Source organism: Ictalurus furcatus, chromosome 29 (assembly GCF_023375685.1).
Source record: "Ictalurus furcatus strain D&B chromosome 29, Billie_1.0, whole genome shotgun sequence".
NCBI lineage: Eukaryota > Metazoa > Chordata > Actinopteri > Siluriformes > Ictaluridae > Ictalurus > Ictalurus furcatus.
Window position 1 is genome coordinate 4402216 of NC_071283.1, and position 18127 is coordinate 4420342.

Below are 18127 nucleotides of genomic sequence, written 5' to 3' on the forward strand. Positions count from 1 at the left end.
GGGCGCGCCCGTAAACGTTGCTCAGGCTTCAAGATGGCGGAAGCCCTGACAACCCAAGAAGAGGTGGTAAGACACCTTCACGTTTTTTTTCCATGCACGCTTTATGCATCCGTCGTGCTCTGCGGTTACGGTTCATCAGCGTTTTTAAGTCGCACTGTAACTGACCAGTACGACGGCTAACTGTTTCCTTCACGGGGTTCATAGTTTGTAGTGAACGACGCGGCCCAGCTGCTGTTTTCTAGCTGTTAACGGTAACGGTAACGTTAACATTAGCCTAGCTACCTGTGTTCGGCAGCGCGCCTGCTACAAGGCTAACTACTCTCCTATGAATAGCACGCTCATATATTTGATAGTTAAGCTGTTAAATAATTCTCGACACGCAGATATAATATTCCTCTGATTTAAGACGCAAAACGTGCTCTCAAAAGTGAGACCTATGTAACTCTCCTGGACCAGCTAACAGCTAATTAGCCTGTTAGCGTGTCTGCATTAGTAAGGCTGAATCCCAAATGCCTCTCTACACCCTGTGTAGGTTTACTAAATAGGGTGTAAAGTAACGCTAAGTACGTCTCATCTAGTGCACTACACATCGAACACAAGGCGGATCAGGATTGACCCTGAGTCAGGGATGGAGACCGGAGGCTGCGTGTTAGTCATGAACATTCCTGCTAATGATTCAGTTATAGTGTTTATTTATAAATATGTTTCACTCATGTATACTCGTCTGTACAGCACATCAGCCGGTTATAACGCTTCATTTGTCATTAACGTCCAGGGATAGAAGATTAAAACAGGCTAGCAGTGCTGTTCTTGCAAATCTCGTGTAGTTGTTTAATGAATGCTGTGTAATTCCTCTGCTCAGTACCTGAGAATTCACTGTTATTTATTTATTTATTTGGTTGGTTCTCTTTAATAAAGGGTTCTGTCCTGATACTCGGTTCTACAATTCATCACGATATTCATGGCACATATTTATGTTTTCAGTTTGAGAGAAGGGTGCACAAGGTTTATGTTCTATTCCTGAGAAATAATTAGGGACGTACCTATACAATACTGACTAGAAAATATATAGATAGATATATATGAAGTCTGCAAAGAGTCAAAAAATCAAAGCACACGACAAACAGACTTATTCAGTACGTTTACACGGACAACGATTATCCGATATTAAGACGATACTCTGCTTAAGAAACTAGCATGTAAACAGAGATTACTGATGACCTTAATCCGGTTAAAGTCCTACTCGAAGTAAACACAAACGGAATTAAGACACGTGGAGTAATTCCTGTTTTAGTCGCATTATCGACGTGCGTTACTGACATGTAAACACCTTAATCACACTATTAACGTCGTGTGAGAGTTTTCACCGCATTTTGCGACAGGACACGTACACACACTGCAGCGCTCGACCGTTTGACGGCAAACGAGAGAGAACAGCTGCGTCCGAAACCGCGTACTTACCTACTGTATAGTAGGAGAGATACACGTATTTACACGCATCGGACGCCATGGCGTCAAGCAGTTGACGGAGGAATATCCGATCTGTCCGCTTACATGGCAGACGCAAACGCACGTATCCGGTTCACGTATCAGATTTATTTCCACGTATAAACGATGCCTGAAACGGATCGGAGAATATCGGAATCCGTGTGCTTTTTTTCCCCTGCTCACACGTTCATGGGTCATATCTGATCTACGCCACATGGGAGGAAAAAATCAGAATCGGGTCACTGGAACCATGTAGTGTAAATGCGGCGTTAATTTCGTAACTACCGAGCGATCACTTCCCCTTATCCTCCTTATCTTCAGCTTGCCTTCAACATATGGCGAGCTAGTTAAGAGTGCATGATCACGTCCGCACCGTCAGTGGCCAGGAGACGTGGTGGCGTATGCTGTTCTCGCATTGCACGCAAAAGATTCGAGTCTGATCAGCGTCTTTATTTTCTCATCGGCAGAACCACGAGTTATACGACGGCTTTGCGTCGGACTTGAGTTTTTTTGCTCAGTTCCTATATACAGTTCCTAGCTCCTGTATTTGAAGTCGGTATGATGAGGATCGTCTTCTAAGGCACGGCGTGTATCTTTCCCAGCAACAGGAATCCCCGGTTTCTCCTAATGAGACGTCGTGAAAGAAAAAGCGGACGGATCTGCTGCTCTGACGGTTTAGTTATAATAGCTTTACACGGGATTGTTTTTGTATTATTTTGATCAGATTTGAATCCACAAGCTCCTCTGAAGTGTGGAAACTCTTCATATTACACTACGCTGCTGGCGTCATGACGTGCCACGTCATATTCCAGTTTATGATCATTTGATGTGGGAATGTGAGGAAACGGAGGAAGTCAATACCTCTGTTTGTCCCATAATCATTCTTACTACCTGCTGTGTGTTCATTTTCCCAACTTCTCTAGCGGTTTCTAGCTCTCCTGTAGGTCCTTTGGCCAAACAGTTCTGTCCTTTGTGCGACAGTCTGATGACTTGAAAATGAACATGGTCTGAAACGAACGGTTAGTCTGTGAGATGTATTGATCAATGGTCCGTTGTTTAGCTTTAGCGTACACAGTGTATGAGCGCGAGTTGAACCAAAACTCTTATTAAGCGCTGGAACACCTTGAAGCACTTTTCTGACACCTTTTCGTAATAAACACTGCAAAATCAAAACAAACCAAAAAAAAAGGTTTTCATTTGACTCAACCATTATATCATTTGAATATATTTTGTGGGTCAGGTCGTCAAGTCCGATGGAGACTCGATGACTTTCGGTTCACGTCCTGAAAAAGAGTCACTGATTCCAGGGAGTTAAAAAATTATGAGTCGGCCCCAAAGCTTTGGTTGGAGCCGATTTGTCATACGGAAAACGGTTCACCTCGTGCACACACACACACAGCAAGCAAAATGAATCGGGTGGTGGTGGTGTTTTGTTTTTTTTGCCTTTGTTTAGAATCTGTCTGGTTCGAATCGGACGAATCAGGGCTTGAAATGCAGGTCAGATATCTAGTTGCAGCAGAACCGGTCTGAAATGTACAGACTGACGTCTCATTTAGTTGCTATAAGCACTTGATTACATTCTTAGGCTTTAGAAATGAAACTCAGTTATAAGTGGTATTGAAAATGCACAGGGATTTACAAAATACAAACTGTGCTTCTCCTTCACTACTACTGTGTTAAATTTGTGCTTTTCGTAACGTCAAAATGAAAGCCTTTTGATTAAGAATGTAGTCGTTTTTGGAACGTGTTCCCTTGAAACGTTGCACGTTAGAGGCGGACTTTACCGATAACGGAGTCGGGCGGTACCAACCTGCCGATAACCGATTAATCAACCGATAGATTTTCAAACTGATGCTGAATGTAAACATAACACTCAAAATAAAATATTGCTGAACTTTATTACAGAAATAAACAGTACTGACAGTACTGTGAAAATGTACTGTACTTTTTTTTTAAACGAAATAAATATTAATATATATCAAATAAATATTAATAAATATTTAAATAAATAAAAGATATACATCCAAACTGAACCAAAAAGTAACACTCCATATAACAAATAAAAGTAGAGATCCAAAATGAATGAAAAAAACACTTCAAATAACACAACAAAATTAGTCAGCGATGGTTTTTATTTCGCCTCTAGAGGCCGCTCTCGTACCGTATAATAATGACAGAGGACGCTTTTCAGCCGCTCCGCAACGGACGCAACTGGGGAAAAACTGTTGGTGTGGATTTTTGCGGATAAACAATAGTTCCAGTGATCGGTTATCAGTGCCGATTAATCAGTCGACGTCTAATACACATACCGGGATTGGTTCTCAGGATTCTCCCGCTGTCTTTTTCACAGCACATGGACTAACACAGTAACGAAACGGGACAGCACATCACTCACATTAACACTGCTGGTCATGAATGGCATCACGGCACGTCATGAACATATTTGAATATTGTGTGTGTGTGTCAGGCGGTGGAGGAGTTCCTGGCTGAATTAAGATGCAGGGAACAGTCGCAGAACGCCACCCTCGTCAGTCAGATCACTGCCGTCAAGTTTCTCATGGCACGAAAGTTCGACGTCTCCAGAGCCATAGACCTCTTCCAGGCTTACAAGGTAAAGTCCTACTCACGGTGTCGGTCTACAGGTTTTAGTGTAGAGTTGCATCCCTGATGGCAGAGTTATACAAGACTTAGACATCATTAGTGGTTCGCTCCGTACGGAGTACGAGTGTTGCTGGTAATGCAGCTTATTTATTTATTTATTTATTTATTTATTTATTTATTTATTTTTAAAAGAAAACATGTTCGTTGCTCTTTCCTGGGGTAATAAAACAGCTTCAGTGCCTTTTCACACCAAACATTTCCCTATTTGTTTATTTAGAAGATTTGTTTGTGCAAACCAGTTGGCGAAAATACCCATCAGACTCAGTGGGTAAGGCGGGGAACACAAAAAATCATGGGGATAGGGTTTCTTTGTGCATTGTGGGTAGTCCCTTGGATGCCAACCGAGATGACAGAATATGGAAATCCTATTAAGAATCCTTTCACTGGATTCAGCAGCCTGGAAACGCTTCCTAAAATGGCTGATGTCCTACTAGTAACACTAACTAAACACGAATTCTGTGAATTGTGGCGTTCAGGACAGCGTTCCGGCGGCTCGGAGTAATTTAATCCCGCGGTTTATTTTGGGCCAAACAGTGTGAATGCCAGCCGGTCTAAAAATGGATATAAAAAAAAAAAATCCCAAGATGGAAAACGCTGCTCCAACATGTGTGTGATTGTTCCAGACGTTATTTACTGTTGAATATAAATAGACTGTCGTAGATTATACACAACGTATCTGATATCGTTTTCTAAATACAAATGCAGCAGGACAAACTGGAGTGTGTGTGTGTGTGTCATATCTGTCTCTTCAGAATACTAGGATAAAGGAAGGTATCTACAATATTAACCCACATGAAGAACCTTTGAGGACGGAGTTATTGAGTGGCAAATTTACGGTCCTGGTGAGTCGTTTGTGACTAGCGATTCTTGTCTGTCGAAATTAAACTGAAAATGAAATTCACCTTGCTTTCTTACATCGTTAATAAGCGAACGCACCAAAGTCATAAAGTGTTCGTTGTGATGTTTCGGTTGAACGTTTGATGCATGTTGAGTTTGAGTTATTGTTATTGTTTGCAGTTTAATGGTGTTGTCATGTACAGCAGAAGCGTTTGTTCGGTTCATGCTGTACGTGTTTGTGTTCATCTTTCCAGTTCATGTGCATTATGAGTAAACAGCTGCAGCGTGGTCCTGTGTTTATAAGCGCGCTCGTGTGTGTGTGTGTGTGTGCACTTGCAGCCAGGGCGTGACGCTAAGGGTGCAGCCTTGGCGCTCTTCACTGCTCGTCTCCACCGTCCTGACTTCACTACCCATAAGGCTGTTCTTCAAGCCATCATCTATCAGCTGGACAAAGCCATAGAGAGGTAGAGACTGAAACTGTTTTCAGTGCACTAGAAATAAAGTTGCACAGAGCTTAATTTTTTTTTCTTTCCTTCCAGTAAACAAGCAAACTAACTTGTTTACCGAAGACGTTTTGAAGGAAGGAAAAAAAAATAAGCCAAATGTTTAAAATGGAGGGGAACTTGTAGGGGAATAATCAGCCATTTTTGATGACTGCATTTCCTGAAAAAGGTGTGGATGCATCTCTCAGCTAGGACAAGTGGGATATTATGGGATAGGGATTATGCTGCACCAACAAATAAGCTACTTATCAGTATTTATCAGAAGTGTAGCAGGTGATCAGATTAAGTATTGAAACTCGGGGTGAATCGGACCGTGCCCCGTTTAAAACATCGATCCGATTCCGTCTCGGTCGTTGCGACATTTTTGTCCGCGTATTCCGTTTCGAAAGAGGTCGTAAATAACTGTGGAGTTATTAAACAGGTCACCAGACAGATCATTAAACCGGTTATTTAAAGCACTCGGTTAAAGGGGTCATATGATGCTATTTTAAAAGTGCATTATTTTCTTTGTTGGGTGTAATGGAATCGGTTAACATGCTTTAATGTTGAAAAAAACCACGTTATTTTTTCACATACTGTACGTTATTGCAGTACCTCTATTCCCAGTCTGTCTGAAACGCTCCGGTTTCTCCAAAGCCCCGCCTTCCGAAAAGCCCAGAGTTGCTCTGATTGGCCAGCTGACCCACTGCGTCGTGACTGGCTGAAAACCTCAAGCGCTTGTCGGAAAAATGTAACGCCCCTTAGCGTTACTTAATCGCGAGCTTCAGCTTCCGAAGGCTGAACAATAAAGCAATTCTAAACGAACCTCGCGGGTTTTACTCGAGCCCGAGTCAGATTCTGAAAACGCGGACGATCGAGCAGATCGATCGGACGCAACTTTGCGAGCGCGACTCGAGCAGAACGTTTCACAGCGGTAAGTTTTTATTTTGTAACTCTCTTACCTTTCAGATACGACGTTAATTTGTCTTCTTCACTGAAACAACCTTTATGTCCTGAAGTGACAACATAAAATACAGTTTAAAAAAAATTATTAATTAAAAATGTAAAAATCACGGCGGCGTTACGCTGATATTTCAAATTGTGACGTAGATGTCGATGGAAGTAACATCTGGACTTGGATGGAGGCGTTTTAGGCGGGTCTGGAGCAGTGTTCTCTGTTAGGTTGAATAAATCGCTTTGTGGGAGACTCTGAGCTTTGTAGATCTTATACATGCACAAGCAGATACAAAAGGAAAAGATTAAAAAGCATAATACAACCCTTTTAAATCATTCTCTTCATGGTCTTATGATTACTGCCCCTCCCCCTTTTTTCTCTTTAGCCTGCAGACTCAGAGAGATGGTCTTATATTCATCTACGACATGACAAACTCCACCTACGCCAACTTCGACTACGAACTCTGTGTCAAAATTTTAAACCTTCTCAAGGTAAGTGCCTCGGTGTTCACCTGCACTCACAGCGCATAACAACTGACAGCGTCTTCTGTCCAGCGAAGAAGAGCAAGCTGTCTGTATTGTTTGATCGTCGATACCGACACTGACTCTGTCCGTTTGATCCAGGGAGCGTTTCCTGCCAGGTTAAAGTGCGTGTTCATCGTGTCGTCGCCACTCTGGTTTCGAGCGCCGTTCGCCGTACTGCGGCTTTTTGTGCGAGAGAAACTCCGAGAGAGGGTAAGTATTCGCACCCTGCTTGAATAACTCTCTAATTAGAGGATTTAAAAAAATGGTTCATCAAATGAGCTGTGAAGGAAGGCATAACGGGTAAGAAAATGCAAATAAATTATAATAATAAACTTTATATGGCACGTGTGTGGCAGATATAAAGTTCATAAAGATACACTACAATAGTTATAATAATATAAAAGTAATGTAACTTTTTTTCTGGGACTAGTTAATGTTATGCTAATACTCTGTGCCAATATTATTTACCATGGCCACTTGGTTGCTGGTGTGTGTTTTTCTTCATCTAAGGTGTGTACAGTAAAAGGTCATGAACTGGCCAATCACATCCCGGTGAGCTCGCTCCCAGAGCACCTGGGTGGCTCATCACAGTACAGCCACATGGCCTGGATCCAGTCATGTGTTAATTCCACCCTGAACAACTCCACTGATGGCAACACAGACTGCTTGGATGGTCTGCTGCGCTCCTACTGCCAGGACCAAAACCAGACAGCCAACGCAAACCCAGGTGCCACGTTGCTCGGGAACAGTCTTGACGACGGCAACGCTAATCCTCAGAACCACCGGCACACCCATTGGAATGGCCTGACACCACTTGGCTCGAACGCCAACATCGCCAATGGCCGTCAGGCTCCACCCCCTCAGTCAGACACGCCCCCGGACACGCCCCTGCACCACAAAAACAATACAGAAACACCGTCCGCACCAAAGGGAGGCCTGAATGACTGCCGGCGAGACGGCAACGGCGCGGAGCAGGAAGCTGACTTTCTTGGCGAGGAAGCGGAAGCAAGAGATGGGGTCCCGCCCCTTCCTCAGAAGTCGTCGAGGCCGACACCCCTGTCGCGTAGCCCAGCCCACGAGACAAGCTGGCCACTTGGAACGGCGTCGGTACATACAGCTGAGCCAGGGGGAATGACGGTGCAGGAGCTGGTGCAGCACGTCAAAACCAAAAAGAAGAAAGGCATCTACCAGGAGTACGAGGAGATCCGGAAAGAGCCACCTGCTGGAACCTTTGATTACTCCAAGTGAGGATGATGATGATGATGATGATGAGTATGAATAAATTGGATTGATGATGACGAGTACATTAGGTCAGTCGTGATGATGAGTTACCACTCGGTGACGGGTATAGTAATGCGATGATGAGGATTATGAGGAGGCCTACGTTAGGATTATTATGAGTAGATTGGAATAAGATAAACTTCATTAATATTGAAATAAATATTGAAAATTATTGAAAGTAAGGAATGAAAAATCAGAAAGTAATGTAAATAAATAATAAATAAAACCAAGACATAAGGATACTGGAAGCATCTTTTACATTAATGCCATTTAAACACAGGCGTGATGATGATGATGAGTGCATTAAAGATGTTAGTGATGAGTGCATTAGTACGTTAGTGATGAATGTTTAGGATAGTAGCGACGGGCGCGTCAGAACGGGGGCGATGGGACAGGCGGGTCGGAGCAGGGGCGACGGGCGCATTAGAACGGTTAAAACAATGAGATGCGGGTGATTGTTTATGTTGCCAGGTAATTGCAGTTTTTTCCCCCCAGTGTTGGATGCGTGTAAACAGCTCGAATAACCGTGTGATGTTTGTCTGAACAGGAACCCAGCGAACCAGGTCAAAAACCGCTACAGCGACGTGCTCTGCTTGGACGAATCCCGTGTCCGACTTTGCCCGTTCAACGACGACGACGATGAGGTCAGCGGCATCTTCAACATTTACCATATATGAATTGATTATTTGATTTTCCCAGTAAGTATATTTCAGTGAAAAGAGAGTTCTCGCAGCCTCTTAATAACTGAGGAACTTTCTGCCAAGTTATGTGAAAGATCAGATATTCGGGGTGTGTGTTAAGACGAGCTGGGTCTGTTAATAACGTGAAGAAGGGCACGGTGGTTTAGTGGTTAGCATGCTCGCCTTGTACCTCTGGGGTTGGGGGTTCGATTCCCGCCTGTATTTTGTAGATGTGCTTTATTTTTATCATCATTATTATTATCTTAACATAATTCTTTCAAATGTGCACAACTGCTCTTTGTCTGTCTGAAAAAATTTTTTTGACTTTTTTTTTTTCTCTCCTTCCAGACATCAGACTACATTAACGCGAGTTTCATGGACGGCTACAAGATGACGAACGCGTACATTGCCACTCAGGGTAAGAAACCACTCTTTATCATCCTCATTCCATCTGCAGTCTGTTCTTCAGCATTCATGTTTTTTTGGACAAAGTCTGAATTATATTACGCCTCATCCAAAAAAGCAGTCTTTGCTTCTTCAGGGGTCTTTTTCAGGGACATAGGGTGGGGGGAGAGATACACTTCCTTGTTAATATCTAGATCTTTTGGAAACGTTTTTTGGCTTTTTCTTTTCGCTTCGTGTCAGGCTGGAACTGCACAACACTTAGCCTTTATTCCCACATCATCATGTGCACATCTGTTCATGGTAGTGGCATCACAACGATGAGGAATTCGGGGACTCTGCTTGAAGCTTAGTTTCCCTATACGGACATTATGGCTTATGAAGAGGACGTATATTTTAAGACGTCGTAGATATTGAAGTGCTTGGTATCAGTAAGTGATGGTGAACGTTATAGTGTTTGCCCTAATGATGAGTTTTACGTTTGCGGTTTCAGGGCCTTTGCCAAAAACATTTGGCGATTTCTGGCGAATGGTATGGGAGCAAGTGGTGTTAATCATCGTCATGACGACAAGGTAAATATGGCTGAAACACCTCTCATCTTCCTTTCCAACGTTCACACATTGTACTGTTTATGCTATTCCCTTATTTCCCACACTTATCTCTGAGAAATATCTTTACATCTCTCTCTCTCTCTGTCTCTCTCTCCCTCCCCCTCTCTCTCTCACACACACACAGAGTTGTGGAACGAGGCAGAGTGAAGTGCGGACAGTACTGGCCTCTGGAAGCAGGCCGCACAGAGGAGTATGGGTACTTCCTGGTGAGGAACGTCCACATTGAGATCTTTCAAGATTTTAAACTTTCACATCTGGAGCTCTATAATAGTCAGGTACGTACATACTTTCTCTTTTGTATACGTCCTCCACCAGGTGATGGAGGCATTATGTTTTCTGGTTGTCTGTCTGTCTGTCTCTGTATCTTCTCCCAGTTGTGTGTAGCTGTGAATAGTTGTGTGACTATCAACTATGTTGATAATTCATTAATCTGTAGATTTAGCCCATTAATCCAGAGATACACAACCGTTACTGCATAACACAACAACAACAACAACAAAAGCAGCCCACAACAGAACAAATCCCACTCATTGCTAATCAGAAAACACGCTGAGTGAATAATTAGATAATGCGGTATTTAAAAAGTGTTGATGTTCTCAGTAACATGATGAGCATTTATTCTCTTATTAACTTCTAGAAGAAGAAAAGGAGAAGCTAGAGAGGGAAAGACTGTCCATATCTGCTGTAACAACTGATAACAGGAATTAACTTGTTTTTACAAATATTCCATTAAACATTAAATGTAACTACATTCCCTCCAGGATCAGTAAAGTACCTGCCTATTTACCTGCTTAACTATTTATCTAACTACCCATCTCTTCTTTCCCTACATACCTACCTAACTACCTACTTACATACCTACCTAACTACCTACCTACATACCTATCTAACTATTTACCTAACTACCTACCTACCATCCCTTCTTTCCCTACATACCTACCTAACTATTTACCTAACTACCTACCTACATACCTACCTATTTACTTACCTAACTATTTACCTAACTACCTACCTACCATCCCTTCTTTCCCTACATACCTACCTAACTATTTACCTAACTACCTACCTACATACCTACCTATATACCTACCTAACTATTTACCTAACTACCTACCTACATACCTACCTATTTACTTACCTAACTATTTACCTAACTACCTACCTACCATCTCTTCTTTACCTACATACCTACCTAACTATTTACCTACCTACCTACCTACCATCTCTTCTTTACCTACATACCTACCTAACTATTTACCTACCTACCTACCTACCATCTCTTCTTTACCTACCTATTTACCTAACTACCTACCTACCTATTTACCTAACTACCTACCTACCTATTTACCTACCTACCTACCATCTCTTCTTGACCTACTTACCTACCTAACTACCTACCTACATACCTACCTATTTACCTAACTACATACCTACCTATTTACCTAACTACCTACTTACATACCTATGTAACTATTTACCTAACTACCTACCTACATACCTACCTATTTACCTAACTACCTGCCTAACTATTTACCTAACTACCTACCTACATACCTACCTACCTATTTACCTAACTACCTACCTACATACCTACCTACCTACCTACTTACCTAACTACCTACCTACATACCTACCTACCTATTTACCTAACTACCTACCTACATACCTACCTAGCTATTTACCTAACTACCTACCTACCATCTCTTCTTTACCTACATACCTACCTACCTATTTACCTAACTACCTACCTACCATCTCGTCTTTACCTACCTAGCTATTTACCTAACTACCTACCTACATACCTACCTATTTACCTAACTACCTACCTACATACCTACCTACCTATTTACCTAACTACCTACCTACATACCTACCTACCTATTTACCTAACTACCTACCTACCATCTCGTCTTTACCTACCTAGCTATTTACCTAACTACCTACCTACATACCTACCTATTTACCTAACTACCTACCTACATACCTACCTAGCTATTTACCTAACTACCTACCTACCATCTCTTCTTTCCCTACATACCTACCTATTTACCTAACTACCTACTTACATACCTACGTAACTATTTACCTAACTACCTAGCTACCATCTCGTCTTTACCTACCTAACTATTTACCTAACTACCTACCTACCATCTCTTCTTTACCTACATACCTACCTATTTACCTAACTACCTACCTACATACCTACCTAACTATTTACCTACCTATATACCTACCTACAACTAACTAACTACGTGGATCATACGTATAACCTGTTGGTTTTAAATGAATCTAAACTTTTAGCTTAGACTAATTGCTTTGGTTCAAGAGGAATGAAACATTTCAGGATGTGCTTTTGTAGAATGTGAACGTGGGACACTAACAGTAACTTGGTGTGGCGTCTGGCCGCGTGGCGTCTGGCCGCGTGGCATCTGGCCGTGTTGCACCGCCCCTTCACCACGCCCTGAGCGTCTTATTCCTTATTAAGCTTTGTGCCTTTTTGACATTTTCCATCTTTTGTCCTGTCTCACACACACAGACCGGTGAGTGTAGAGAGGTGTCTCATTACCTGTACATGAGCTGGCCGGATTTCGGGGTTCCAAAATCTGCGTCGGCCATGTTGGATTTCCGGGCAGAGGTGAAGCAGAGGCAGGATCTGGCGTTGCGGACGATATTTCCTGATTGGACGGGACCTCCCGGAGGTCCTCCGATAGTCGTGCACTGCAGTGCTGGAATTGGAAGGACGGGTAGGTTCATCAACAGCCGTGTATACATGCTCATATACAGAGCAACAGCACGGGTCATGTAAATCTTAGCTTCTTTTAACTTCTTTTGAAGTTTTGTTCATCCGTCATTTAACCTGCAACTCTTTTTCTCAGGTACCTTCTGCACGCTGGACATTTGTCTCTCGCGCCTTGAGGACATCGCCACGGTGGACGTGAAGCAGACGGTGCGGCGCATGCGCACTCAGCGTGCCTTCAGCATCCAGACGTGGGACCAGTATTATTTCTGCTACCGAGCCGTGATCGAGTACGCACAACAAACAGGACGCCTGGCACCTGTCGAGTGGTCCGACACAGAGCTGGAGACGGACAGCGAGTGACCGAGAGCGTAAGAATCAAGGTGCCAAAAGAAAACGAGAGAGTTTCATGCTCTCTCTCTCTCTCTTTTTTTTTTTTTGGTCCAGAAGGCACGTGTGCGCAGGTGGAGCGCCGCTTTCCTACTCGCCTTTTTTTTTTTTGTCCCCTTACTGGGAAGAAGATATATATATATATATATAAAAAAAAGGCAGGGAGAAGTAAGAGAAAAGGAGCAGAGATGAGGATTCACTCGACCTGCCACTTTGCGATCCCCTTCAGCGAGGCGTGGCTTGGTGCATGAGCTGTCGCAAAAAAATAACCGACTTTCACACAGCGAACGAGAAACTTGAACTATTCCGCAGCTTGCCCCGTTTATTTCTCCCCTTCTCTCAGTCCAGACGTCAGAAATATTCTGATATCGGTCTCGTGTAACTCGGGGGTTTGTCTCACACTTATAGTGTGAAAGTGTTCAAACTTGATTCATCTTTTCTTTCTCTCTCCATCACAGCACCATGGTAAGTTGCGTGCGAACTGGGTCCGTTTATTTTTTTTTTCCCCCCTTTATTATCATTCTTACGTTTATCGAAAACTAACCTTCAAACCAAAGGTAACGCGTCGAATGCTTGGATGTACCTGTAATGATCATTGTGACTTCAACCTTGTATAGTCTTGTAAGATACATTTATATATTGTGCATAATAATCTTTGGGAAAAAATCTTGTTTTAATATAATACTCGATGTTATTTAGAAAAAAAAAAAATATATATATATATATATATATAATGTATATACATATATGTATATGTGTGTATATGTATGTATGTGTATATATATATATATATACATATATGTATATGTGTGTATATGTATGTATGTGTATATATATACATATATGTATATGTGTGTATATGTATATGTATGTATGTGTATGTATGTATATATATATATATATATATATATATATATATATATATATAAAAATGAATATATGTATAGATGTATGTTGGGGAAGAAGAATAAGATGAAGAGATTAGAATATCATCACGCTACTTCCAGTCCTGCATATTTTCATCCTTTTCATTTCTCTACTTGATGACTATCACTCGATCGGCCTTGAATCCAGGGCTCATGTTCTCAAAGTGACCAGGAATAGGAGATTTAAAAATGATTATTATTATTATTATTTTTTTAAAAATAGGTTCTGTCTGGTTAACCCGAATCTTGTTGTTGATATCAAAGGTCAATGTGCGGTGTATTCCTTATATATATATATATATATATAAAAAAAAAAAACAACCCAAAAGTGAATATGTTTAAAGGAAACTTCTAAGGTTTGAAATGTGAAAATGTGTGTTACAACCTGAAGAACCTTAAAAAAAAAAAAAAAAAAAAGGTGTGAAATGCATGGACATGCATGTACTGAATAGATTAAGATTAGATCATTAGATTGAAATTATTTTAGGGGCCAAAATAAATATCACCAGAAGCAGAAATGAAGAAACTAGCCAGATCCATTACATGTTTATTTATTTATTTTATTTTCTGAAAACGATGCTTATTACAGGTCTCGAATCACGTTTTTTTCTTTTTTTTTTTCTTTTAAATGACAAACTACACATTTCATGCGAAGTATCATCGTCGTGATCCGATCTCCTCGTTCTTAGACGACTTGGGAAATAGTGGCCTTTAAACTTCGTATCACTGCCTGTTAAAAAAGAAAAAGAAAAAAAAAAAGTGCTGAATTGTAATTGGACCCTTCTTCCTGCTCGTTTCCTCCTCCCTAAAGCACGGCCTCGTGTCAGTCTGACGTCCTGCGTTACCATCACGGTGGAAGTTTACGGACTCTTACCCTGAGGTGCAGGCGGATTGGGACGGAGCCGGCGGTCGTGCGGTGTGAAGTCCCGGGGCTCGGAGAGAGCCCGGGGTTTAATTTGTGCCTTCAAGCTTTCAAGTATCGCAAGCGAATCTCGTTCCAAGAGCAGAACTGCATCCTGCGTACGTTCGTACGTACACGCGTACGAGGATTATATTCGATAATCTCAGGGGTATATTTGCTGTTGTCCTGGTGTCAATTATTTTTATTATTATTATTATTATTATTATTATTCTGTTCTGGCAGTTCGTCATATTTTTCATTCAGCAGTTTGTTTGTATCGTACAACAGCCTGTATTATAGTCCGGGTTTTTTTTTGTGTTTCTTTTACATTTTTTTATTTTATTTATGTCTGTACAACTTCAGCAGTATTTGAGATCCGTGTGTCGGTACGGCCGAAGAAGAAAACAAAATGTTTGAATTTGATAAGCTAACTAAATCACCTGACTGACTTTGATTTCATGCCACTTCTGGAAACATGTTACTTTGCTGTCGAGCTTTTGGGAGTTAAAGAAGAATGTCTATCAACAATTATGTTGGTTTTTTTGTTTGTTTGTTTGTTTGTTTTGAAACCAGAATGCCTGTTGCTGACTGATTTTGTCCGGGTTTCCTCTGACCATTAGAGCGCCAAAACTACATTTTGGGTTGTACGTGAAACCTGCTAATTCGGGATGTTATTCAGTTCTAATAATGACCAGAACATATTAATAGTATTCATTAAATTGGAGAGGCTGTGTTCCAATACGCTTTCTTAAACACGCCCGTGTCAGCTTCCCTTCACCTTTTAGGGGCAATCCCTTTAAATCTACGTCCTGGTTAGACAGGAAGCTAAGCCAGCTCGCCGATCGCTACACACTCGTGTAACACGTAGGGAATGAAAACACTCGGTGCTGGACACAAGCGCATGTCCAGAACTGTTTTATTCCTCTTATACCGCAGCGATTCGGAAATGTTCTCATTTCTTAACGAGCGGCGTGTTATACTGTACGTTTAATCCGTTCTCCCTGTTAGCACACACGTTATAGCAGCTGTAAACAGTCGTTCCTCCGCCAGCCACGTAGCCAACGCGGATCGTCACGTTAACCAAGAGCGCAAAACTTACTGACTGTTACAAAGCGCCGACACTGGAGACTCCTTCTGTAAACGTTTTCAGAAAACTGTTACACGCCGTTCTTTGTCAAATAACGACACGTTTTTACTTCGTTATTAGTCTCCGCTCACGTGGCGCCTGGTGTGGTGTCCCGCGCATCAACATACACCTGCGATCGGTCTTGCAGCCGGCGCTATTGCGTATTGAATCAACACTTTCTGACGAATCAGAAGCCAGAATTCAGCAGCACCGAATTTATTCGAAACCCTTCCGAGCGATCGTCAGAAGTCGACCAGGGCGTGTTAAAGCTGTATCGGAGCGCAGGTTCAGACAACGCGACGACGAGTCATCACGACACGACAAATCAAAAACGGCAGCCATTTCGATTTGATTTGCGCATCAGCAACAGGCCGAGAAAAGAGAAAAAGACGAATGCGACGAGTACGAAAGTCGTTTTGTAATCCGCTCGCGATTACTCGGAGCAGTTCCTCACAATGCCTTCTCGTTCAGTTTTAAACTCGTGCAGTGACGAAAAGAAATAAAAATAAAACACGAATGTGGGAGGAAATATTTATAGAGCTACACATAGCATTTTTACCCGATGTTGACTGCTATTACGAATATTATGGGATATCTCAAATTCACTATAAAGCGGTGTCTGTATATTATGATCGTTTCTAAAACGAAACTCTTGCATGGACGGACGGCGTCAGGGAAAGAGGAGGCGCGCGAGGGCGGGAAGGGGCGAGCTGTCGAGTTGCTGTGGTGATGATGATGATGATGATGATGATGGGAATGCAGCTGTATTTCATATATAATGGTTTCTCATCTGTGCCTGATGTTTTTGTGATTGAGTAATGGTCTTTATACCTGCCGCCTGCATTAGTGTCATAGTAAACATGACTATTATTCTGAAACCGCTGCTCAGTGTGTGTGTGTGTGTTTTGGAGCGAGGGCGTGGTGACTCAATATTTAAAATACAGCAAATAAATAAATAAATAAATAAATGGTGCCAAAAAGCAGAGACAATGACATTTTTAACTACAAAAATGACTTAGCTGGAACTTTTTTGTTGTTGTTGTTAAAAATGGTCAGTTTTTAAGCAGGTCAGTAGTTTAAAAATAATTTTTTTATTTTATTAATCTTAGGCAGATGGGATGGTCTGCGATTTAAAGGTGCAATGGTTAATTAGTTTGAATAATCCTGCACCGTTCTCCGCGTGTCCATGTGAGTTTCCTCCTGAAGATGTTCCCGGAGGAGGACTGTCTAAGGTCCCGACCAAAGATAAAGCTCTTACTGAAGATGAAGGAATGAATTTCTTCTCCGCCAACTGTACGTAAAAACAAAACAAAGACACTTACACATTTGTTGCCAGTTTATTTGTAACAAAACAAAACAAAAAAAACGTTCCACAAATACCCCTGTATTCTCACAAGACATTTTTTATTTTTTTTCCCCTCACGACAAAAGTAAGAAAATAAAAAAGCATAAGATTATTTCTCTAAAATATTTACATTTACTACAAAATAAGAGGTAAATAACAGAAGACAGGCCTCACTTGTGCTCACGTCGACTGGATGGATCGAATCGCAGAAACTCTCACATCAACTTCTTACAAAGTCAAAAAGAAAAAGCAATAAAAATGGATATTTGGTCATTATCACATGATGAAACACACTGCGGAAGTGATTCATCTCTACATGAAACATCAAAAAGGCCCGCGTATGGACTGTTCACGTTCCTGGCACTGCATGGAAGACGGGGGTGGGGAGGGGGTGGGGGGTTAATCTAAGCAGGAGGAGATTAGAAATATGCAAATAAAATCTGCGGAATTGACACGTTAGGCTGATGTTTAGAGTTTTTGCAATTGCATTTCGTTTTTTTTTTTTTTTTTTTTTTTTTTTTTTTAAAGTTTAATAATGGCAAACATGGAGCCGAAAAAAAAAAAAAAAAAAAAATATTCAACTCATCTGGAGCTTTGGCTCTTGGTGAAAAGTTGCGTCCTTGAGAAAACTTGGTCCTTGTCCTCTGGTTCAGTTACGACGCGGGAGAGGACTACAATCACGCCATCTCGTCTTCAGGAAAACATTGAACACTGAACACTACGAAGTGTATATTCTCCTTAAGCTTTAACACCACGAAAGATACTCGTATATCGTAACATG

The 18127-nt window shown here is 41.6% G+C and overlaps 1 protein-coding gene across 2 annotated transcripts; it reads left to right on the forward strand.

Annotated features, from left to right (window-relative positions):
* The first annotated feature begins 15 nt into the window (after nt 1-15).
* Nucleotides 16-13759, forward strand: ptpn9b (protein tyrosine phosphatase non-receptor type 9b). Of its 2 annotated transcripts, none has more exons than XM_053619372.1 (13): nt 16-66; nt 3956-4099; nt 4902-4991; nt 5326-5450; nt 6809-6914; nt 7047-7157; nt 7458-8191; nt 8776-8872; nt 9257-9326; nt 9804-9882; nt 10046-10196; nt 12458-12665; nt 12798-13759. In XM_053619372.1, exons 1-13 carry the CDS (start codon nt 34-36, stop codon nt 13019-13021), a joined length of 2172 nt encoding a protein of 723 aa, XP_053475347.1. In that variant the 5' UTR covers nt 16-33; the 3' UTR covers nt 13022-13759. The 2 variants fall into 2 exon arrangements, with proteins under 2 accessions (XP_053475347.1, XP_053475348.1); XM_053619373.1 differs by having other exon boundaries at nt 34-63.
* The last annotated feature ends 4368 nt before the right edge of the window (nt 13760-18127 follow it).

Excerpts from the sequence above, each read along its gene's own strand:
- ptpn9b (XM_053619372.1), top strand. The coding sequence starts at position 34 with ATGGCGGAAGCCCTGACAACCCAAGAAGAGGTG. Across the intron at positions 4,992-5,325 it reads GTGGCAAATTTACGGTCCTG|CCAGGGCGTGACGCTAAGGG; the intron begins GTGAGTCGTTTG and ends GTGCACTTGCAG. Across the intron at positions 5,451-6,808 it reads CTGGACAAAGCCATAGAGAG|CCTGCAGACTCAGAGAGATG; the intron begins GTAGAGACTGAA and ends TTTTCTCTTTAG.